Source organism: Mycteria americana, chromosome 9 (genome assembly GCF_035582795.1).
Source record: "Mycteria americana isolate JAX WOST 10 ecotype Jacksonville Zoo and Gardens chromosome 9, USCA_MyAme_1.0, whole genome shotgun sequence".
NCBI lineage: Eukaryota > Metazoa > Chordata > Aves > Ciconiiformes > Ciconiidae > Mycteria > Mycteria americana.
In genome coordinates, this window is record NC_134373.1 from 1,657,055 (window position 1) to 1,680,837 (window position 23,783).

At 51.0% G+C, this 23,783-nt stretch overlaps 1 protein-coding gene across 4 annotated transcripts; it reads right to left on the reverse strand.

Moving 5' to 3' along the window:
• Positions 1 to 753: 753 nt before the first annotated feature.
• ASB1 (ankyrin repeat and SOCS box containing 1) lies at positions 754 to 22,235 on the reverse strand. Of its 4 annotated transcripts, XM_075511664.1 has the most exons (6): positions 21,950 to 22,235; positions 21,626 to 21,772; positions 19,373 to 19,675; positions 7,741 to 8,126; positions 5,647 to 5,816; positions 754 to 1,125 (listed from the first exon to the last, which is right to left on the reverse strand). In XM_075511664.1, the coding sequence occupies exons 1-5, from the start codon at positions 22,213 to 22,215 to the stop codon at positions 5,683 to 5,685; spliced, it is 1,236 nt and encodes a 411-aa protein (XP_075367779.1). In that variant the 5' UTR covers positions 22,216 to 22,235; the 3' UTR covers positions 754 to 1,125; positions 5,647 to 5,682. The 4 variants fall into 4 exon arrangements, with proteins under 4 accessions (XP_075367779.1, XP_075367778.1, XP_075367780.1 ...); XM_075511663.1 differs by lacking the exon at positions 754 to 1,125 and having other exon boundaries at positions 5,381 to 5,816; XM_075511665.1 differs by lacking the exon at positions 754 to 1,125 and having other exon boundaries at positions 5,381 to 5,816; positions 21,626 to 21,767; positions 21,950 to 22,129.
• Positions 22,236 to 23,783: the final 1,548 nt, after the last annotated feature.

Genomic DNA, 23,783 nt, shown 5'->3' on the forward strand with positions numbered 1-23,783 from the left:
CCCTAGGAAGAACAGAGTAACCATCAGAAATGCTTGCAGCTTAAGCCTGTAGGGAGTTTTCCAATGAAAAAGCCGGGAAAAGCTAAATTATAAGAATCAAAATATTATGAGGAATTGCACCAACTTGAGTACTTTCATGCCAGGAGAAACCGAGGAGCTACATTTCCAGAGCTGGGTACAAAGGAGGAGGAGGAGAAGGAGAAACGAGAGGTCTGAAGAGCCCTGTTCAGCCCGTTTTGAAGGACCAGGTGGAAAGCCAAGAGCTTTGGGCTGCTCTAACCAGCAGTGGGTGACAGCAGCCGCCTTGCACTGGCACAAGCTGCCACGGCACCCCGAGGAAAGGGCAGGCCAGCACCGCTGAGAGGACATGCGAGCTTGTGAAAGAGGATTTGAGGGGGGGCAGAGGCTCCAGAGGTGGGGCTCCTCTGCACATTCACATCGGTTTACATTCTGATTTGGCTGCCATGTCCCCCCTGAAAATTGTCCAGGGGTGGCAAGGCAGGAGTTGGCAACGGTGCAGGAAACCACTGCCCAGGCCCTGCCTGCTTGCCTGTAAGCCCCTTGCAGGCAGCACGGTTCTCCGGCCCCCTCCAGTGGCTACAAAACGTGCAGAGGAGTCAGCGACAGCCTCCGAGGCCAGCAGGATTCACGCTTTTGCAAATCCAGTCCCTGCTCTTCGCTGCATAGAGCAGTACTCCCCCTTCCCATGGCGAGGTAAATAATTAGGCAGACAGCCATGCTCTTGCACTGGAACATCTTTATTCAGCTACACGTGGATCCAGGCCCACCACAGATACCTCCTACCTGCTCTCAGATCTGATCTTGCTGCTGCGCACAATCATTGTATGCTGGGCAAAATCAACAGACCACTGATTAGCTCTAATTGAAGCTGGACTCTGTCCTGGGCAGGTTCTTACAATGCTTTCTTTGCTGGAACAGGAAGGGCTAAAGAGGTGCTGTACTTCAAAGGCTGGTTGTGGTGTAAAAAGTGCTTTACTTGACTTTGGGGATGGGAAAAAAAAAACCAACTTCAACCCAACAGATGCTGTTCCTCTGCCTTTTGCAAAATTCCCCAAGAGCAGGAAATTATATTTGGGTACCAGCATTTTGTGCTCTGGAAATCCCCTACAGCAACAAACACAAGAAGAAAGCCCACATGAAAAAGACTGCTTTGGATCTGCTTTGCGTATTCCAGATCTGTTCTGGTCTTTAACCATTTTCCAAATCTTGTTATCCTATCCCACCCAAGCTTACAGCAAGGCCACACAATGCACACTTTATATATTACACACAAATATAATAGGCATTCTTCAATATAGGGGATGTACACTGCAGAAACGTTTGATTTCCCACCCATGACTTCACGATGCGCATTTGTTATTCATGTTATCTGAGCATGCCCCGTGGACAACGTGGAAAAAAATATCTTTACAAAAGAGAATGCTTTGCTACATAGGAGGAAATGGTGAAGTCCGAGTTAAGGCAAAAATAAATGCTGTTTATATAGTGTGAAGATATATAATATGCACATATTACTCAGATTTCATACTGGAAGACTGTTGTTTCTTGGGTTAAAAGGACAGGGACAGCCAGAGGATACAGCTTTCGGCCCTACAGGACAGGACACCAAGGTCTATGAATATCATGAATCTATTTTGAGATTCATTATTATCTCTCTACAATTAAAATTCCAGATCTTCTAGGCCTGCATATTAAACCAATTCACTTACGCAAAGCTGGGTTTAGGTAGCCTCAGCCACCAATGTCCCTAGGGACTTAACTCTAACAGTACTCTTTGCACTCACAGCTTAATATTATGTGAGTTGTCCCCCTGAGTTGGACTCCCTTCAGGCCCTCAAGCCAAAAGAAAGACCATCCAGGTTTAACACTGAGACCTTTGCAGGAAGCACAGTCCCTCAGTTAAGATGGGAGTTGGATGGGTCGTCCCAGCAAAATGTCTCCTGCACTTCAAAGCTTTGATTCTGCAAATGTCCAGGTGATTGATGAACTTCAAGCTTGTTTGCTATTGGGTTGGCAGAACCATCCTTTGACCTGTGGATCAGAGGCTGGAGATATCCATGGTCAGGGGAATCCTTTGGACTCCACATCGGTTGGATCTGAAGACCCATGTAGTCCTTCAAGCTTGAAGTCAAAAGAACTACCCATACGTACAAGTTCAGCACACTGTTGGAGCACCATGATGTCATATCTCAGATTATAAATAAAGAATGGTAAACTAACAGAGGTCAAAGTCCTCACCCCCACCAGTGGGACCTACAAAGGAATCCTACCAGTACCAGGTACTGACTCTGTGCATGGGAAGAGGGTGCTCTTCTCAATTTCACGCACATGGGAGTTACAGTTCTGGGAGGGAGCGCAGTGGCTAGAGCGGTCAGGGAGCCACTGGCTGGCTATCCACACGCATGTTGTAGGACAGTGTCAGTCAAGGGCACAACGGTCAACTAATCAATTACTGAAGGCAGCTATAATGAAAATTGTAACAGGTCATCTGCAGAGGCTTAGCTTTAACTAGATACTCGAGTCACATCAGGCACTGTGTTAATCATGCCCATAACAACTAAATCCTCCGAATTTCTTTGGGCCACCCTCCATCATCCACACCATGGCATTTCACCGTAGCTCATTCCAGGTGGAGCCAGCTCTCCCCAGAGGAGCATATGCCTTCCACATCCACCCGACTACCTTCTCCCAAAAGGCACTAATGTGTGACCGGTTTGCAAAACTGTCTGAACAAGCAAAAATCAAGGGGGAGAAAGTCGACCCAAAGAAGCTGTTGCCATGGCATTTTCTCAAGACAACCTCCCTCATTTTCTGCCTCTACACTGGAGCTAGAGAGTACGTTTGGCCTGTGCTCCTGCAAAACATTATGGTTCCACCAGCAAGGTGACAAGAGGCTTTACAACCTGTTTGCATCTTTCAGGCATGTTAACACTTCTATAAAGCAAGCACACAACTCTCAGGCAACATGCTCATGGGCTGCCCTGGCCTCCAGCATGGTGAAAACCTAAACCATCTGCAAGCCCGAACAGGAGAAAGTGCAGAACTGCTGCCTTCTCACCTTGAAAGCATGCCTACAGCTACATATCCTTGCCATTATATCTCACCTGATGAGGGTTTTGAAAGTATCCTTTGCTTTGGTATCTGAGCACTGAGCGTAACCACCACACTTCAGCTTGTTCCCAGCAGTGCAAATTTTGCCACCTTATCCTAAAATCAGTGAGCAGAGCAACGTAAGGGGCCAGCTGGACCTTCCAGGCCTGGCCATGGAACTGAAATAACAGGAAACAATACGGGACTGTGTTTTTCCTGCCCTTCCTCCTTCTCTGAAAGCATCTTGGAAAGGCACATGTTCTTCAGCAGATAATAAAACATACAAGAAAGTCCATCGTTGCTTATCGAACTCCACCCTAAACGCATCCCATAGTGGGAGGACCAGAAACTGAACCGTGATTTCGCATTCATTTCTGCCTCTAGAAAAAGAACATTGAGTAACTAGTGTCAAGACCTATGAGGCAAGTCCATGGGGCAGCCTTGAGGATCTGCTCCTGTAGAGGCAGGGTAACCAGGGCTGTCGGCCAAAGGCATTCGAATCCGAAATGCAAGGTAGCTTAAACAACCCCACTTCCCTGTTACTGCAGCGGGTCACGGAGAAGAGCGACCAGAGCTAGATCCCATTCCCAGGAGGGGCTGTCTTACTGTCCTTGCCATCCCATGCTTAACTCAGCTCTCAACAACAGGTCCCTAGGCACTAATACCATACAATAAATAAATCCCCAACATCTTTAGGATCACATCTGGAAAAATACCCTTGCCAACTGCATGAGCATGGGAAGAACATCTGGCAAAGAAAAATTGTCCAAAAAATCAACTTGTAACACAGGGACTAGAAAGAACTTTAATCAGTAAAGTAAAAGCAAGTACCAATTATCACCTGAGTTTTTACCCAAGATCCTGAGGGACCATCATCTCTGTCCTTCTAAAGTTGCTATTTTGACAATGTTTCCTACACAATGACTACGTCGCTACCTTTAAGGAGCTGGCTGACCCTGAGATCCCGATGAAAAGCTGTCGACTCACTGCAGAATGACGCTCTTCTGTGAGCTTGTGACATAAAGGTAAACAGCAATGTAGAGGCACTGGAAATCAAAGGAGCCCAGGCTGCTGGATGCAACGCTGCACTTAGAAGCATATAACCTCCTAATTCGTCAAGAAAAGACAAAAAGTCCTTTCTTCTCCCTTTTCCACAATGCTGGTAGAAGCAGCATGCAAACAAAAAGACCTGTTAAGTGGATCTGGGAGGGTTTTCTCTGGTCATACTGCCACAGTGGGATATGGAGTAAAAGGTAGGTAGGAACTTCTATTTCTGTGTGCTGTGCATTGTCAGCTACTTTACTGGGCCTTCGATAACATCATAATCACTGCAATATTGCAAGCAGGCAGTTTAGAGATCATTTTGGTGTCTTTTTCTCCATAATCACACAGATATATTCACAACTACCATCCAGCACAGCAACACAACAGTTTAATTTAGCAACCCCTCCACTGTTGCTCCTGGTCACTCTCAAATATTCCAAACCATTTTACAGTGAACAGATTGATTTAGCCATTGCTTTTCCAAAAAGTACCCTAAAAATCTTTCAGGTTCACGTGCTGGCTTCACCTGAGTATCACAGTCCTTGTCCCACCACCACTGCAGTGGCGACTGAACCATGGGGATCACATCCCCACAACAGGCTGTGTAGCTATCAGTTTCCAGAGGTGAAACTACCCTTTCCTCTTCTCTCCACATTTTCTCATTTGTGCTACGGCAGTGGTCACAAGACTTGACCCAGTCCCAGGCAGTCGGGAGGAGGACCGGCCAGCCCTGCCTTGTCCATTACAGTGCTGGAGAGAGAGCCAAGCTGCCACAGCAGATCTGGTGCTCTGTAGAAACGACTCAGACAGGATAGGATTACATATTCTGCTACTCTCCCATCTGTGCGATGGGGCCTCTACACGAAGAAAGCCAAGTCAGCAGCTACCTTGCAGCACGCAGAGACACGGATACAATTCTCCAAGTAACACACGGCACTGGACAGGAAACTTGATGCATTTCACACCAGAAGAGGACAGAATAAAATACACCCACTTTTACAGCAGCAATCACAAACTCCATAGGGAAGAGAAAGGCCAGGTACTGACGGCAGAAAGAGAACAGTGCTGTTGTAAAACCCTTACGAGGCAAGGAGAGACTCCCTTGTATGCTATAGGAAGAGGAAAGGCTTAAGTACGGACACTTTCCTCACGCCAAAGTGCCACTGAGACCCAAGTTGTGTGTAACACAGAGCAGTAACAGAGGTAGAGTCATAACAAACAGACATATGCTAACAGCTACAGGATATATTGTATTTGCTCATGTAACAGCCACACACGCTTATTGGCCTCATCACCCAACCAGTTGCAAACAAGAGATCACCAGTTAGATAACCGGTAGCTTAAGAATAGACACACAAAATCACTGCACCCTAACTTTGGAGGGGAAAATCACAGGGGCAGGGAATTATGTGCACTCCATGAGCAACGCAGTATTTCACTGTGGGGGAAGGGTTAGGATTGGCACCTGGCTTTATCAGCGCACTCATTTACCAAATCAAACTGTCCTGGAAAGCAGCCAGTTGCCCTTTAACTGTGTTCGTGAAGTAAAAATTGTTTAATGGGGTCTGGGATTGGAAGGATGTGGATCAGATCCAGACGAGATTTGCCAAGTATTCTTCGTACAGCTATGCGGCAGAGAGACAAGAGGCTCCGGGTGCGGCCTGCAATAAAGAAAGCAGAGAAAAACTATTGAGGGACAGAGAGAGGAAGAGAGAGGGATAACAGCGTGTAAATTGTGGTGAGCTCTGGCTGACAGCTGAGGAGCCCTTTACCCCTTCCAAACACCGAGGCCATGTCCTGCACAGCAACGCGAAGGCAGCGCAGGAGAGCTGAGCATGCACAAATCCTCCCTGTGAGGAGGCCAAACCTTTTGGCCAAAGACTTGGAGCAACGACCGCTGCCACATGGGCAGTTTGGAAGGGCAAGCTGGAGACCACATGGGGTTGTGACCATGGAGCCAGTCCCTGCATCAGAGGGTTCAAGAGATCACTGCCAAATCCACACCAGGGGAGGCTGTGAGAGGCTTTATACTATTCGGATCATTTTAAAATTATGTGGACTTTATTTGTGCTCTAAACCACCCCTTGGGAAACAACAGCATTGACAGCCAGCTCAGGCCTTATCCCAGCTTCCTTTTGAGGGCTTCTTTTGAGCTCATGGAGAGCTCTTCCAGCACAGGGACAAGAGGATGGTCCATGTCGATTCAGGAACTGGACCTCCAAGGCACCACTCCATTATCCTGCATGCTCTACCTGAGGAGTCCCATTTGCCTCCTAAACCCAGGCTTAATGGAAACCACCTGCTCCAGCTTATGTGCGCCTCTTCTCAGCAAAAGTCCAGGCAGGTTTAAAAACCAGGCACGTGCAAAGCTGAACAACTTCAGGGTGGGGGCTGGGGGTTGTATCCCACATCCTGAATCCCTTTCAAATTTCTCTGGAGTTCGAGAGGGAAACCCCACTTCCGACCCTGGTGCAAAGCCCTGGCCTTCACCAGCTGAGCCTGGTGGTTTTATGAGGTGCTGCCCTTGCTGGAGCAAGGGTGCGCACTGTATTGATGTTGCTTTTGTTATAAAAAGAAAGAAATAGCAGGTAAATTTAGGCATGTTCAGGTCTGAGGCTCTGGTTTACTTCTTTTGTAACTCATTTGCTTCCCAGAGGGTGCTAAATTCAAAAAGCCAGCTTTTTCCCACCTTTTTCCACCACCATCTGAGCTCCCTCCTGCCAGTTGCTACCATCATTTGTGACTTTACTTCCCAAGCAGCCTGTCCAGATACAACTACCTCTTCGGTCCCTCCCTGGGCCCCCCTGCAGAGCACAGGGTCACTCAAGAACAGTGAGAGCACATCTGCACGGCTTTGGAAAACTGGGTCTCACTGGATATGCTATAACCTGCCTGTGGTTTGAGACCCAAAGCCCGGTTCTGATAGGACCCCACTGCCTAAACCTTGCCTCAGGCTGCTGAGGACATGGTTAGGCAATGGAAAAGAGCTGGGAGAAAGATAAAAAAAGGTAAAGTTACAGACAGAGGTTGGGCTGCTGAGATAGGCATCATTGGTAGCTGAAGGACTCAAGAGGGAAAACACCATGTGAACGTACAAAATGCAACAGGAGAAAAACAAGGAGTCTAGCTGGAGGCTTACGGGGAAGCCATTGGGTTGAGTCATCAGTGTTGACAGAGCCGGAGGCAGGCAGCAGCTCGGGAACACTGAGGATCGGTGCCAGGGAGCCGCAGAGGCCAGCCCCACAGTTCTCTCCTGCCTGATGCCTGCCTGGCCAGCAACAGCTCTTTGGGAGCCATATCAGGGGTGGTGAAGTCGTTAACGCTTAGCTTAACAGCTTGTTAAACCCCCGTTATCTTTTTTGTGTGTTAGAATTGCTTTACACTTTTAAGTTAACCTGTTTACACGACCTTTTAACCTGTTTAATCTTTTTGCACTTGGCTGAAGGCACTTGAACAAACAGACCCAAAAGGGGATTGTAACACCCACCCTACCACCTAACAGCTCCTTACCAAATAAACTCAGAGTTCTCCTGAGCCCAGAGCTAGATAAAACCAGCACCACTTCAGTACGTCAAAGCCACTCACCCCTTGCTTCTTTGAACACTTGCAGAGCCTCAGGGTTGACTTTGACCCTTCCCGTGGATTCAACTCCCAAGGCCTCCACTTTCACCAGGTTCAGATTGGCTCCAAAGTCAATCAAGAGGTGGACGAATGCCGCTTCACAGCCATGCCGCAGGACAGCGTCCATCACACACACCGGGGAGCCCCGGGAGAAGCCTTGGATGTTGATGGGCCCGCAGCAGTTAAAATCCGGGTTGGCTCCTGCCTGGAGCAGCAGCCGGAAGCACTGGAGGTTGTGGTAGGCAGCGCTGATGTACAGTGGGCAGACCACCAGCGTGGTGAGGGGCCGCAGGGAGAGGCTGGGGACCCGGGAAGCGAGGTGGTGATTCACGTCCACGTCTGCGCCGTACCTGGGTGGGGGGGAGAGAAGAGCAGAGGTTTGGAAACAAGGGCAACAGCACCACGACTGTAGTCCAGGGTGACAAAATGGCAGGGGATGAGGCTGAAGGACACCCGGAGCGTGAGCACCCTGCCTGTCTTTGGTACCTCTGGGGCCCACCACCCAAGAACTGCCCATACCTACCCTGAGAGGGGCCTGGCTGGGCTTCCGAGTGGGGACGCCGTATCCAGCACAGCCTGATCTTCAAGAAGCAAAGCTGTTTCTCTGCCCGCAACAGCCCAGGTTTGGGAGAGAGCAGCTGAGGAACAGCTTTCCTTGCCCTCCTGAAGGATGTGCCAAGCATGGCCTTGGCACAAGGGACAGCTCAGCCCTGAGCCAGCACCACGTAATGTTGGATGCTAGTGAGCCGCCAGCTGGGGAGCGGGGATGTTTCCAAATGACTCAGTTGAAGATATGCAGTGAAATAACTTCCCCACCAGGATAAAACAGGCCAAAAAGCAATACAGGCAATCGATCTGACTGTCAAAGACAGCAGGGAAATGGAAACAGAAATCTGTGCTCAACGGCGAAATGTATATGACAAAATCCTGCTCCCGAAGGAGCTGCGGTGGTTGAAATCCCATCAGAAATCCCATCAGGGAGTCAAAAAGAAGCCTTTTCCCTAGTATTGAGCTCAGCTGAAGGGATGTACCCGTCAACTCTCAGCACGTAGGAAACTGGAAAAACACAAAATAATTCCATCAGACCTTCCGCTCTCCCCATCCATCCTGCGCAGCTCCATTCACAGGTTATACACTGTACTAGATACCGCACGAGAGATTACAGTTCACTGGCCAGCACTCCAGGCGCTGAAGGGGAGACCTCAATGAGCTGCAGCAGCAAACCTCTCGAGCCTTTTGCAACTGGCTCCTGCCTCGCTCTACCCCACAGAGAAACCTGTACCTCACGTCTTCGCTGCACGGTGCCATGGTGTCCCAACTGCTCCATAGGTCCTGCGGCCAGAGCAAAGCGGGCCCAGGCTTGCTGTGGCGTAGAGAAGGCATGCGAGCCGGCTAAAGCCTTGCTCAGTGGACATCAGCATCATCACCAAACAGAAGCAGCTCCCGCAGCATACTTCTTTTGGGGAAGTACAGATGGCACCAAGTTGTGAGCGAGCAGAAAACAAGGCTTATTGGCTTTGGTTCTTTTCATTTTTTTGGAGGAAGTGAAGAATGCAGCCAAGTAAATGGGAGCAAAAAGGCCAACTGTTACTCTCTGGAAAAGCACGGAATTTGAAAAATGGCAATGCTGCAGAAAGAAGAGACGGCAGAAAGAAGCACTTATTTCCCCCAGGTTGGGTAACACCCAAGCAGTGGGGACACTAACTCCATCTACTTCACATGCAGCTTGGACGGGAACATGGAGGAAGACAACGCAATCCCCTGAGGAGTAGCTGGTTTTAACTGCAGCATTGCAGATCAAGCAAAGCCTTGTCCCTTCTCCCCACAGAGGGATAAAAGGTTCCTTCACCCACAAGTCCCCCTCCCACAATTGCACACTGAGCATTCAGAGAACTAGATTTTTCTATCTTCCTAGATAGCATTCTATTCCTTTCTGCCATTAATAAAACAAATAAGGAAACCACCTGGGGACAAATTCTGCCTCAAGGCAAGCACAGCTCTCGCTGAACCCAGTAGGGCCTGGTCTCTATCCAGCAAATACTCAACCAAATGCTTCAGCTCTGAGGATGAGAATAGTCTCACTTAAATTAAGCGCACACAGAACAAGAGCCGAGGAAACTTGTCGAAGAGCTGCAAATGGCATGCAGTGTATTTTTACCCCAACGCACAAGATCTCCCAAGCATGAACATCTTGGCTGAGATCTCAGGAGACCCGTGGGGTGGAGAAATGCAGAAAAAGGACGGAGCTAGGCAGTAACAACACTGCTGATCGTGAGCTGGTCCTTGCACCCTCCACGGGACCAAGCTTCGCTTCCCAGGCCAGGCAGCTGGCCCAGGGATCACTGCACACTAAGGGGACATTCCCATCTTTTGGGAACTTCCACAGCACTTTGCTGAATCTGCATCACTTCACCTATGTTGGAACACAGAGGGCTAAATAAGAAAAGGGGTCTGCTCTCCACAGGCAATCGCACATATTCCCTGGAGATAAACCTCTTAAAATCAGACTACATGAGCATTTGGATAGAGTAATCTGTGCTGCTGTGGGACTTTCGCAGGGCTGTTGTATGGCCACTGCCTCCTACGGCCGTGCTCCTGACCAGACAGCAGGTACCCCTTCATTTCAGTCGTTTTTGGTTTTTTTTTCATTATTGTCATCAAAATTCTCAGTGGAAACCCCCAATTCAAAGCAAAACACAAAATTCTGCTTTTATCACAGTTAGGCATGCGCCTGAGGCATCAGGATGATTTGTCAGATCTCTTTTTCACTGTTTTTAGTGTGGCAAAAGGACCCTCTTGTCCTTAATACGCTGGGGTCAGCCCTCAGTCACACTCCAAGTATAATGCAATAGTCCGATCCCATCGCAGCATGATCACATCGCAAGCTGCTAGGAAAGTAATCTATACCCTGGCAATATAACCATACATATTTTCGCCAGCTGTCTTATAAAATGGATCGCCATTCCATAGCTATGTGTGTATGTATTGGGTCCGGCTGAGATGGAGTTAATTTTCCCCATAGCAGCCCTCATAGCACTGTGCTTTCGACTGGTAGCTGGAAAGGTGTTGATAACACACCAGGGTTCTGGCCACTGCTGAGCACTGCTCGCACAGCATCAAGGCTGTCTCTCCAACATCTCCCCCCCTCACCAGTAGGCTGGGGGTGGGCAAGATCTTGGGAGGGGACACAGCCAGGACAGCTGACCAAACTGACCAAAGGGATATTCCATACCGCATGACGTCCGCTCAGCAATAAAAGCTGAGGGAAAGGAGGAGGAAGGGGGGGCATTCGTTATTTATGACATTTGTCTTCCGGAGCAACCGCTACGCATACTGAAGCCCTGCTTCCCGCGAAGTGGCTGGACATCGCCTGCTGATGGGAAGTAGAGAATAAATCTTTTGTTTTCCCTTTGCTTCCGCGCGCGGCCTTTCTTTTGCTTGTATTAAACTGTCCTTATCTCGACCCACGAGCCTTTCGCTCTATTTCCTCTCCCCTGTTCAGCTGAGGAGGGGAGTGATAGAGCAGCTTTGGTGGGCACTGGCGTCCAGCCAGGGTCAACCCACCACAGTCCTTTTTGGCACCCAACGTAGGGCCCGAGACAAGGGCAGTTTTGTATTAAGCGTACTATAGCTACAGTAGTTACTTAGTGGCAAGCTCCTGTGCAAGTCACGGAGTTTGCTGGCTGCACTGCTTCTCTCTCTATTTTGCCGAGCTTGGGAACATGTTAATACAAATAATGGCTATGATGTGCTTTGCCCTGGCATTAAAGGCCTTGCTGTGCTGGGGGAGCTATCTTGTGGAGAAGATGAGGGAATACATCTCCCTCTCCCTACCTGGGATTGATGTGGATGGTTTTATTATGCAGGCTCCCCTCCCAAGGTCTTTGTTCGCCCTGACGTGAGCTGTTTGATACCACTAATTAATCCTGATGGCATATTACGGGTTTTGTGGAATCTGGTCTCGTCCTGGTGTAAGAGAAGACAACTTTTGGGTGAAGCGATAGTGAAATGTACCCAGAGGCGGGTGGTCCCTGGGTGGCAGGGTGTGTGGAAGGATTTGGGCAGATTCCTAGGACGGTTATCACCTCCCATAGCCTGGGACTTTACACCTGAACAAGCAAGCAACCCTGGCAAACTGACGTGCCACTGATAGAAAGGTATCTTGCCTACCCCAATGAAAACCAGCAGCTTCTAGTAATGTACTGGGGGCTGGCCTGTGCCTGTTGAGCCACAGTTCAGTAGTCTCAGAGGACTGTGGTTGGGCCAGGGACCCAAACTGCATCTGAGGACACCATGGTTGAGATAGGGACCCAAACAACAACAACTACAGTAATTGCCCCAGTAGTGAAAAAGAAACAGTGGGCAAGGAGATCAACGGGTCCGTATCGTCGATTAGTAAGGGAGGAGGAAGAAGAGGAAAGGTTTGATCAAGAAGCCGGTCCTTCAACAAAGAGATTGGAGGGAGGAGTGAGAGAATTCAAGCACGAAGCAGAAACTACCCGATCCCTGACCTCATCAGAACTTCGAGACGTGCAGAAAGATTACAGCTGCCTGCCACGTGAGTGGATTGCTGCCTGACTGCTCCGATGCTGGGATAATGGGGCCCACAGTCAGCAACTGGAAGGTAAGGAAGCCCAACAGCTGGGATCCCTTGCTAAAAACTGGGGAATTGAGAGAGGAATTGGAAAAAAAGGCAGCAATTTGCAGTCTCTGGAGACGGTTTCTCTCAAGTGTGAGGGCAAGATATCCATTCAAAGAAGATCTTGTGAACTCCCCAGGAAAGTGACTACCACAGATGAAGGCATCCAGTACCTGAGAGAATTAGCAGTGCTGGAAGTCATCTACAGGGATCTAGATGATGATGAGGTCTCCAAAGATCCAGAGGATGTCCTGCGCACACAAGCCATGGGAAGGAAGGTGATTCAAAGTGCCCCAGCGTCATATTCAAACAGCTTGGCAGTGATGTATTGCCCGGATATGGATACACCAACTGTGGAAAGAGGGTCTTCTTGGCTCCAAAACTTGGAAGAAAATCTCTGTACCTCCTCATCCCTACAGGCCAGCGCCTTGGCTGTCAGGGGCACCCCAAGAAATCAGTCCTGTCCTGCCCTGGTCAGCGGAAAGGGAGCCCCAGGCGCATGCCGCGTGGTGCACTCTGGTTCTTCCTGCATGACCAGGGGGAGGACGTGAGGAAGTGGGATGGGGAGCCCACCTTTAAGCTGGAAGCCCGTGTACGTGAACTGAGAGGGAGGACAGCTGTTAAGAAGGGGCCACCCAAGAAGCCTGACAGCTTAGTTGCTGTAGAGACACAAGGTGGCAACCAGCGATCTCCCGGACATAGAACTGAAGTCACCTCCCTTGATCCTGGTGAGGGGACTTCTGGTCTGGCACTGCAAGGGTCAGACAGTGAATACTCTGACGAGGAACAGGAATAGAGGGTCCCTGCCTTCAGCCAGGAGGAGGAAAGGGATGACTGGGTATACTGGACCGTGTGGATTCGATGGCCTGGCACACCAGACCCACAGGAGTATAAGGCTTTGGTAGACACTGGTGCACAGTGTACGCTGGTGCCATCAGGGTACAGGGGCACAGAACCCACCTGGATCTCTGGAGCGACAGGGCCATGCCAAGAGTTGTCTGTATTGGAGGCTGAGATGAGCTTAACAGGGGACAAGTGGCAAAAGCACCCCGTTGTGATGGGCCCAGAGGCCCCTTGTATCCTTGGCATAGACTACTTCAGGAGAGGATACTGCAAGGACCCAAAGGGGTACCGATGGGCTTTTGGCGTAGCCACTGTGAACACAGAGAAGATCAAACAGTTATCTACCCTGCCTGGCCTCTCAGAAGATCCCTTCGTTGTGGGATTGCTGTGAGTTGAAGAACAGCAGATGCCAATTGCTACCAGGACGGTGCACCGGCAGCAATACCACACAAACTGAGACCTCCTGGCTCCCACCCATGAGCTGATTCATCAGCTGGACAGCCAAGGAGTCATCAGCAAGACTCACTCACCTTTTAATAGTCCCATATGGCCACTGCAAAAGCCTGACAGAGGGTGAAGGTTAACAGTAGACTATTGTGGCCTGAACGAAGTGATGCCACCACTGAGTGCTGCTGTACCAGACACGTTAGAGCTCCAGTATGAACTGGAGTCGAAGGCAGCCAAGTGGTATGCTACAACTGACATTGCCAATGCATTTTTCTCAATTCCTTTGGCAGCAGAGTACAGGCCACAGTTTGCTTTCACGTGGAGGGGTGTCCAATACACCTGGAATCGATTGCCCCAGGGGTGGAAGCACAGTCCCACCATTTGTCATGGACTAATTCAAACTGCACTGGAAAAGGGTGATGCCCCTAAACATCTACAATACATCAATGACATCATCGTGTGGGGAAACAAGGCAGAAGAAGTGTTTGAGAAGAGAAAAAGAGTAATTCAGATTCTTCTGAAAGCTGCTTTTGCCATAAAGAAAAGCAAGGTCAAGGGAGCTGCACGGGAGATTCAGTTCTTGGGAATAAAATGGCAGGATGGACACCATCATGTGTCTATGGATGTGGTCAACAAGATAGCAACTATGTCTCCACCAGCTAACAAGAAGCAAACATAAGCTTTCCTAGGCCTTGCGGGGTTCTAGAGAATGCATATTCCAGTTTATAGTCAGCTTGTGAACCCTCTCTATCGAGTAACCCGAAAGAAGAACTATTTTGAGTGGGGCCTTGAGCAACAACAAGCCTTTGAGCATATCAAACAGGAAATAGCTTGTGCGGTAGCTCTTGGGCCTGTCCGGACAGGACCAGCTGTGCAAAATGTACTCTGCACTGCAGCTGGGGAGCATGGTCTCACCTGGAGCCTCTGGCAGAAAACATCAGGAGAAACCCAAGGTTGACCATTAGGGTTTTGGAGGCGGGAGTATTTAGGATCAGAAGCGCACTACACTCCGACTGAAAAAGAGATACTAGCAGCATATGCGGGGGTTCGAGCCGCTTCAGAAGTTGTTGGCACAGAAGCGTTATCTCCTCTTGGCACCGCAACTGCCCGTGCTACACGGGGTGTTCAAAGGAAACATTCCCTCTACACATCACGCACCCAGCGCTACATGGAGCAAGTGGGTAGCATTGATCACGCAATGAGCTCGACTGGGGAAACCCAACCACGCAGGAATCCTGGAAGAGATCGTGGACGGGCCAGATGGCAGAGATTTTGGAGCACTGCCTGAGGAGGTGGCTCGTGCCCAAGAAGCACCACCATATAATGAGTTATCAGAAGATAAAAGGCGTTATGTTTTGTTTACTGATGGATCCTGTCGTGTGGTAGGAAACCGTTGCAAGTGGAAAGCTGCTGTGCAACAAGTCGTTGAGGCCACTGAAGGAGAAGGTCAGTCAAGTCAGTTTGCAGAAGTGAAAGCCATCCAACTAGCCCTAGAGATCGCTGAACGAGAAAAGTGGCCAGTACTCTACCTCTATACTGACTCCTGGATGGTGGCTAATGCCCTATGGGGGTGGCTACAGCAGTGGAAGAAGACCAATTGGCAGCGCAGGGGCAAACCCGTCTGGGCTGCTGTATTGTGGCAGGGTAGAAAACATGGCTCTACAGGTACGTCATGTAGATGCTCAAAAGGCACATCGCTGCCTGGGTAGAAAACATGGCTCTAAAGGTATGTCATGTAGATGCTCACATGCCCAAAAGCCACGTCACTGAAGAACATCGAAACAATGAACAGGTAGACAAGGCTGCTAAAATTGAAGTAGCTCAGGTGGACGTGGACTGGGAGCGTAAGGGTGAGCTATTTGTAGCTCGATGGGCCCACAAAACATCGGGACATCTAGGGAGAGATGCAACATACAGATGGGCTCGTGAGTGATCGAGAGGTGGACCTGACCATGGAGGCCATCACACAGGTCACTCATGAATGTGAAGCATGTGCTGCAATCAAGCGAGCCACACAAGTAAAATCTCCCTGGAACAGAGGGAAGTGGCCGGGTTTTCGATATGGCAAGGCCTGGCAAATTGAACCACTGCCACGAGCACGCCAAGGCAAGCACTACATACTCACCATGGTGGGAGCAAGTACTGGTTGGCTAGAAACATACCCTGTAAACCATGCCACTGCCTGAAACACCATCTTAGGCCTTGAAAGGCAAATTTTGTGGCGACATGGTACCCCAGAAAGAATTGGATCAGACAATGGGACTCATTTCCAAAATAACCTCATAAACTCCTAGGCAAAGAAACTCAGCATTGAGTGGGTGTATCACATCCCCTATCACCCACAAGCCGCTGGAAAGACTGAGAGATATAACGGACTGTTAAAGACTATGCTGAAAGCATTGGGCAATGGGGCATGGAAGCACTGGGATACAAATTTAGCAGAAGCCACTTGGCTAGTTAACACCAGAGGATCTGCTAAGCGTTCTGGTCCTCCCCAAAGAAAACCCCTACATACTGTGGGAGGAGATAAGGTCCCCGTAGTGCACACAGGGAAGTGGCTGGGGAAGGCGGTGTGGATTGCTCCTCCCATGGGAAAAGGTAAATCCATTCGTGGGGTTGTCTTTGCTCAAAGACCTGGGTGTACTTGGTGAGTAATGCAGAAGGACGAGAAGAGCCAGTATCTGCCTCAAGAAGATTTAACCTTGGGGAAAAAATAATCTGTGATGTGAGTCCTATGGTGTAGGAAGTAATCTAGCAGGAATGACCTGAACCGACCTGAACCGACAAAGAGTGAGTTTCGCAAGGAACCAGACGAGTGCAACGATGACTCAAACCAAGCTGGTGTTGGTGCCCAACAATCGAACACACTGTTTCTCCTGTCCTGAACACCCATCTTGACAGATGGGGCCCCAAGTCATAGCCTGTTTGTGAACATCTGGAGGAGCGGAGGAAGTCCATGGAACAGGAGAGTAATATCTATCTGTTAAAGGACAGGGGACAGTAGTTAATGAGAATGTGTAAATCTGTATGTTGGGTATATGTAGTTTAAGCTGTAAGTGTTGGTAAGAAGGAATTTTCGTAATGAGAATTAAATACAATGGAATGGTTAGAAGATATCTATATATGTGTGTGTTAAATTATGTGGGACCTGAGCATGACGCAAATGGTATAGAATAAGGGGTGGAGGTTGTATTGGGTCCGTCTGAGATGGAGTTAATTTTCCCCACAGCAGCCCTCATAGCACTGTGCTTTCGATTGGTAGCTGGAAAGGTGTTGATAACACACCAGGGTTCTGGCCACTGCTGAGCACTGCTCGCACAGCATCAAGGCTGTCTCTCCAACATCTCCCCCCCTCACCAGTAGGCTGGGGGTGGGCAAGATCTTGGGAGGGGACACAGCCAGGACAGCTGACCAAACTGACCAAAGGGATATTCCATACCGCATGACGTCCGCTCAGCAATAAAAGCTGAGGGAAAGGAGGAGGAAGGGGGGGCATTCGTTATTTGTGACATTTGTCTTCCGGAGCAACCGCTACGCATACTGAAGCCCTGCTTCCCGCGAAGTGGCTGGACATCGCCTGCTGATGGGAAGTAGAGAATAAATCTTTTGTTTTCCCTTTGCTTCCGTGCGTGGCCTTTGCTTTTGCTTGTATTAAACTGTCCTTATCTCGACCCACGAGCCTTTCGTTCTATTTCCTCTCCCCTGTTCAGCTGAGGAGGGGAATGATAGGAGGGGAATGAGGAGCAGCTTTGGTGGGCACCTGGCGTCCAGCCAGGGTCAACCCACCACAGTGTATTTACTATTAATGGATACAATTTCACCTACTGCTTGGTTAGCTGGTTCAGCAATTGTGGTAGGATTCAGGAATCCTGATGGTGCTACCATATGATTAAAAAAAAAAAAGAACCAGGTGATGTTTAGACACCTGTGGCAAGCCTGAACTGGGTTGGGCTTTCTTTTCAGGACACTGAGGCGCTCTCAAGCTGAATATGCTGAAATGTTTCCTTATATCTCAGTAAACGTGTCCTCCTCATCGCATTCCCCCTGCCAAATCCTTTAAATCAACATTTTAAAAATCTCTGAGTGAGCTTTGTAACATAAGACTGCATTTTAAAGTAAGCAACTCTGAACAGATCTGTGAAATCCGTACTCCGAGATATTTGAAATTTTGGGCAATCTGACAATTTGGTATTAGCTTAGCAGCCTTGGGAGAGACATTGTCTAATAAAAAGATATTGGACAAACTCCAGTTAATTTTTAATCCTGAAAGTTTTCCAAAATCTTGCTTTTAATATTGCTGGCAAGGTACCCCAAGGAGTAGACATATAAATCAATGCATCAGCTCTCCATGTGCTGCTGAAATACCATTTGCTACATTTCACCCTGCCTTAGCGGATTTATCAGGGGAGATTCTCGGGAATGCAGCATGTGAGCTGAACCCTGTACCAACAAGCACGTGGCGATGGGGACATCCTTCTCTCAGGTTGCTGAGAAAGGAGCAAGGAGGGGCAACTGTGTCCCCTTCTTTCTATTTGCCAGCTTCCTTAAAGCTGCACTTGCATGAAAATTAACTTCCCCACAAGCAAAAAGGAAAGGAGAAAATCCCCAAGTATTTTGAAATTTTTCTATTAAAATCCTTTTCATTGTTATTTTCTAGCATTTGCGGTCATTGAAGGGATTCCTTGGAGAGTGTTTCTGTGTGAATCCAAACAAACTTTCTTCTCTTTTACTATTTCTTTCCACAACCTACATTTTCCCCTTATGATCCCTTATTATTTGGTGTCAATGGCCCATACAGTTGCTCAGCATGGTCCCTTATACAAAAAGCTTCCAATTTAGAAGAAAGGAAGTATCACGGCACGCCACAGAGGAAGAAAGTTTGCACAGCCTACTGCTAGACCTTGAGCCCACTCACGGCTGGTGCTGCAGAGGAAGTTTCCTGAGGGATGGGAGGTCACCAGGCACCCACCACCCAGCTAAGGTTACTGTTCATCACCTCATAGTGATGGCTGTCACTCCCTGTCCCAGAGATGCCACCCCTTTGATGGAGCTGTGCATCAGGTATCCAGCAAGGGGAGACTGAATCAGATGCCACGGAGGGTGTCCTAGAGATGGGCAAATGCCAGGCAGCCAAGAACAGCCAGTGCCAGCGACAAGCACCTCTCCTTCCAATGACAGAAAACGGTCAGAGCAGCAGAGCTACACAAAGGAGACATGTGTTTCCAAACAATTTTTGGTTCGCTGGAGGACCCACCTCACTCATAAATTCAGGCAGGGGCATGAAGCTGGCAGTCAAGATGGAGGTGGGGGCAAGATACCTTGCCAGATTTGGCTCTGACTGAATAGTGGATGATGGGCTCAGAAACGGAGACTTCTCTCTCGGGCTTTGTCTTAGGAGAACAGTCATGGGAGTCACACAGCAGGGCACAGACCTGTTGCCAGGGCCAAGGGATGGGGAAGACAAGGATGTCCCTTTGGGAACCTCTCCACCCTCTCTCCTGTCCATCTCTTGGCCAGTTTCACCAGGCCCATGGAGGCACTGGGCATGCAAGGAGGGAATGGATGCTCCGAGCCCCATGGGGGAAAGATCCCAAGGGAAGAAGAGAGGGAGGTAGAGCCACCCATCTCCCCACCAGGACCATCTCCAGCCTGGACCCGAGCTCTCACCTGATCAGCTCCCGGAGGATGTCTGCCCGGCCCACGCGTGCCGCGTGGTAGACAGGGGTGCTGCGGTGGTGCCGGCTGCCATTGGGGTCAGCCCCAGCTTCCAGGAGGATCTTGGCACACTCGAGGTGCCCGTTGACCACGGCCACGTAGAGGGCGGTCTGCCCCTTCACGTCCACCAAGTCGATCTCAGCCCCTTTGCGGAGGAGGAAGTCGACGCAGGGGCCGTGGCCGGCAGTGGCGGCGATGCGCAGCGGTGTGCAGGGCAGCCAGCCACAGCACCACACCGACTTCTCGTTGATCCGGCTGGCATCAGAGGGGAGAAACGTTGGATCAGAGAAGCCCTCCTGCCGCCCTGCACCACCCCGCCTCCCCCAGCCCCGGAGGAGGATCCCGGGAGAGCCCAACCAGCTCCCTAGAAGTTTTCCTCCCCATTTTTGGCACTTTATAGCAGCCCTGAAAAGCTCCTGACAATAACCTGACTAGACACTGCACAGAGGTAGCCAGAGACTATGGGATGTATCAGAGTAGTACCTGGAAGACAGGCTTTATCGTAGCTCTGCTGTGTCAGGAGCTGCACATATGCACAGTGAGGGACAAACCCTGCCTCAAAACTCAGCCAAAATTACCAATAAAAAAAATAAAATACTCCCTTTTTACAGGGAGATGTCCAAATCAGAAGTGACCAAGCTGGGGACCACAACCATTTAATTCAAGCTGCTCCAAAAGGGGCAGGTTGTCAAAGCAGCAGGGAAACAGCAAGAGGACACGGGAGGAGGGGAGCAACGTATGGAAATACAGGCATCCATCCATATTGCACCGCTGGCAACATCCACGCTCAGCCAGGCACCATGGGATGACACGAACACAAATCCAGGGAAACTCAGCCCTGCCAGCAAGGAGCAAGCTTGGGAGGTGCGGCCATCCTGCACTGAACAGCGTAAGTAGGCCATTAGCATCCTTGTTGGATGGCTGTACTGGCATAAGAGCCTTTTCCAATTTATAGAAGAGATGGCTCTGGCTGGTGCCTGCTTAGATCCCCTCTGAAATCACCGGTATTAGTTGTCATGCTCATCCAGATCCCAGGTTAGCCCTACAAATCTCATAAACAACCAGACCTCACTCCCAAATTCTCTGCGAATCACTGCGGGTACCGTTTTAGCAGGAACACGCAGAGAGGAAGGGATTTATTTAGGCCAACGTAGGCTGGCGAAAGTGCTCTTTAACCAGCGCGGCAGTAGATTTGCTCTTCTAGCTCACTCCATGCAGGCCCACGTAACTGGTACAGGACAAAGCAGTTTTTATACAGTGCATTTACAAAGTTTGCTAGGAGAACAATGCTACAATTTTTTTTTCAACCATGTTTTAGGAAGAGGAGTAGCATGAGCCCCACAGCAAGCCCTCAGCTGTCAAGTCTTATGATAAAAGTGCTCCCTTTAACCTCGGAGCTTTGGGGATCTCCATCCCATACCTACCCCCAAATTCAAAGAAGTCACTTCTCTGTCCACTTCACCACCTGTGTGACGGTGCTGCGGGTCCAGCCCTCCTCCTCCCACCAAACTTTGCTTTTTCCTGCAAGGAAGGACGCCTGGCCCTGCTGCCACAGGGTTCCCACACAGCAGGGGACAAAACCAAGGCAAAAATCTCAGACCGAGGGACCTGAGAGCCCCAGCTGCCCAGGTGGCAGAAAGAGGGGCTCGCTCATTCTCATTTTTGCTGAAAGGACACTTTTTTTGAGGCTGGGAGACATTTTGCACTCTAAGCAGTTTTCTCCATGGTGCAGGAAAATTAATTAACTATCCCCACGGTCACAGACTTAGCACTGGGCAGATTTTGTAACATAGGGTGTTTCAGGTTTATATTCGATTGTAATCCCTTCTGTATGTTTTTCTCATTACACGTAGGCTCCTATTTTCATGGTATTACATTTCCACCCTGATCTGAAAAGAGCTCGTGCGCGGCCGCCGCACGCTTGCGAACGGGCTTGAGATTTGCCTCCTGGGAGACCACGGGGGATGGTTTCAGGGGCGAGCGGAGCATCCTCCCAACCTGACACCTCTCCTGTAAGAAACAGAGCGGGACGGGGTCTCCAAAAGGAGCAGGCTGCGGGGAGATGGCTGTAGGGTGAGCAGCCCCAGGAAGCCATTCACCCAAAATCGTTTAAGCGGGACCTCGCACCCTCGTCCCCCTGAGGGCCTCCGAGGCCAGCGTGAGGGTGCGGGCAGGGCGGGGCGGGGTGGGAGAAGCCCCCCTCACCTTTGGAAGCTCTCCTCCTGCAGCAAGCTCTTGAGGGTGGGCAGGTCCCCCACGTAGGCCGCGTCGTGCAGCCGGGTGTCCTCGCAGTGCTCGATGGGGTGGTCGCAAAACTGCTCCCGCAGCCATTCCTTCAGGTTACGACCTGCGCTGGAGAGAGAGGGGGGGAGCCGGGCTGAGCCCTGGGCCGAGGCCGCCCGGGGCGGCGGGGTGGGGTGCGGGGGGGCTGTCCCGTTCCCTCCCCTCCCCTCCCGGCACAAGGCGAGCCCGAAAGGAGCCCCCGGGGCGGCGGCGGGCCCACCCGGCAGCGCCGCTCCCCCACGTTACCTGCCTGCCCGCCTGAGGCGGCGGGCGGGTCCCCGCCGCCGGGGGGGCCGCCCTCCGCCATCTGCCCCTCGCACCGCCGGGCCGGCTCGGCCTCCCCCGCCGCCGGCAGCGTCCCCCGGCCGCCGCCGCCGCCCTCCCTCCCCGGGCCGGCCTGATTGGTGCCTGCCGGCCCGGCGGCTTCCTGCCTCCGCGTTAAGGTGGTTTTCCCCGGCGGGAGGAGGGCGGTTCGCCTCCGCTCCTGCAGCGCGGAGCGACGCCGGAGCCATTCCTCCTTCAGACCCGCCCTGCGGCGGCAGCTCGGCGGGAGGGAGGCTGGGGCGGCCCGGCCCGGCCCGGGCCCGCTCTCCCGGCGGCGGCCCTCAGCGCCCCGAGCCGAAGCCCTTAGCCCGGCAGAGCTCGGGCCGCCGGCGAAGGGGCCTGGGGGCTCCTTCTTCCAGCGACGGGCAAAAATGGGGCTGATAATTTACGGTACTTTCTGCACTGCCTGGAGCAGCCTCACGGCCGCCACCTGCACCTCCGCAGAAGGGATACCAAGTGTGTGAAAGCTGGTATAGCGGACAGTTTTGCTTTACTTAGGCTAGAAAGCTGTTTCCCACCGCTAAAAGCTGCAGAGAGGGTTTTATGTGATCTTCCTCTCCTGTTTTTCCCTGCAGCGCGGCTCCCGGGGGCTTTCGTCAGGTTGCCGCAAGCCTGAGGGAGAAAACAGCCCGTGTGAGGGTGGGCAGAGCTGCAGCGGGCTGGGAGCAAGCAGAAAGGCAAGGTGGTCGTGAAAATGCCACAGAGAAACAGCCAGGCCTTGCAGGGTCTGAGCAAAAAGCCGCTGCTTTGCGTAAACCCCACCAGGCAGCCTCAAATACGGCGCCCAAAGCTGCACCCTCAAAAAGGAGTAGAGGACTTGTTAGGTGCCCGCACGGGCACAACGCTTTGGGAGTGCAAAAGGGGTATGGAAAGATGCACGCGCACGCAAAAGGTCTGCAAGGAAAGCGGTTCGCACCGAACCCGACCTCCTCCCAGGGCAATGCTCACAGGCGAGTTGCTGTAGCAGCTCGTCGTGTTGGTGCCCTGGCGCAGAGCCGCTCTCCGAGCGTTTGAAACACACCCTCAGCTTCTGAGCGCACGTTTTTGAGTCCCCAGTGCCAGAGGGGAACGGTGGTAATCCATCTAGCTTTCCTGCAGCTCCACTCCTGCTGCTCCGTGGCAGGATATCAGTCCACAGACGCCAGACTCTGGCTGCAAACACGGTTTCCTGTAACTGTTATTATTTGGGCTCGAGCAATCCGGAGGAGAGAGGCATGATCTGCAAATCGAACCCATCCGCCTTGCCTGGTGAAAGATCAAAAGGGGAATGGAATCGATGGGATTTTCAGAAGCCATCGGTGCTGGCTAGCACTGCCACCTTCCCCTGCCTGCAGTCCTTATGCCATTAGATGAGGCAGACTCGGGGCCAAGAAACGTCCCCTGGAATGAATTGGCTGCCGGTCTGGAAACCTGACTCAATGTCTGTTTGGCCCTCCTTGAGTCAAAGGGACCAGATCTGGAAACCAGACAACGGGGCTAGGTGGAGCTCCAGCCCTCAGCTTGGTCGGCCCGTGCTCCCCCATGGTTGTGAAAGGCTTTCTAGGACTGGGATGGGCTCAGGCAGAGCTTGCTGAGGTGGGCAGAACTTGCTGAGGTGGGCTTGCCCCAGGGCTGGCCGCTCTTTGGGAGATGCCTTTGCTGAGTTTGCAAGCGTCCTGACGGAGTAGGCCCACCACCCTCCAGTGGGCTCCTCTGCATTCCTTCCTTGGTTTCTCACCCCATTCTACAACTGCATCCAGCTACAGAGGCTCTGTGT

Coding starts and splice junctions, on each gene's coding strand:
- ASB1 (XM_075511664.1), bottom strand. CDS start 22,215: ATGGCTCCGGCGTCGCTCCGCGCTGCAGGAGCGGAGGCGAACCGCCCT. Junction 19,676..21,625: donor CAGGAGGAGAGCTTCCAAAG/GTGAGGGGGGCT, acceptor CTCTGATGCCAG/CCGGATCAACGAGAAGTCGG. Junction 5,817..7,740: donor AGTGTTCAAAGAAGCAAGGG/GTGAGTGGCTTT, acceptor TCTTTATTGCAG/GCCGCACCCGGAGCCTCTTG.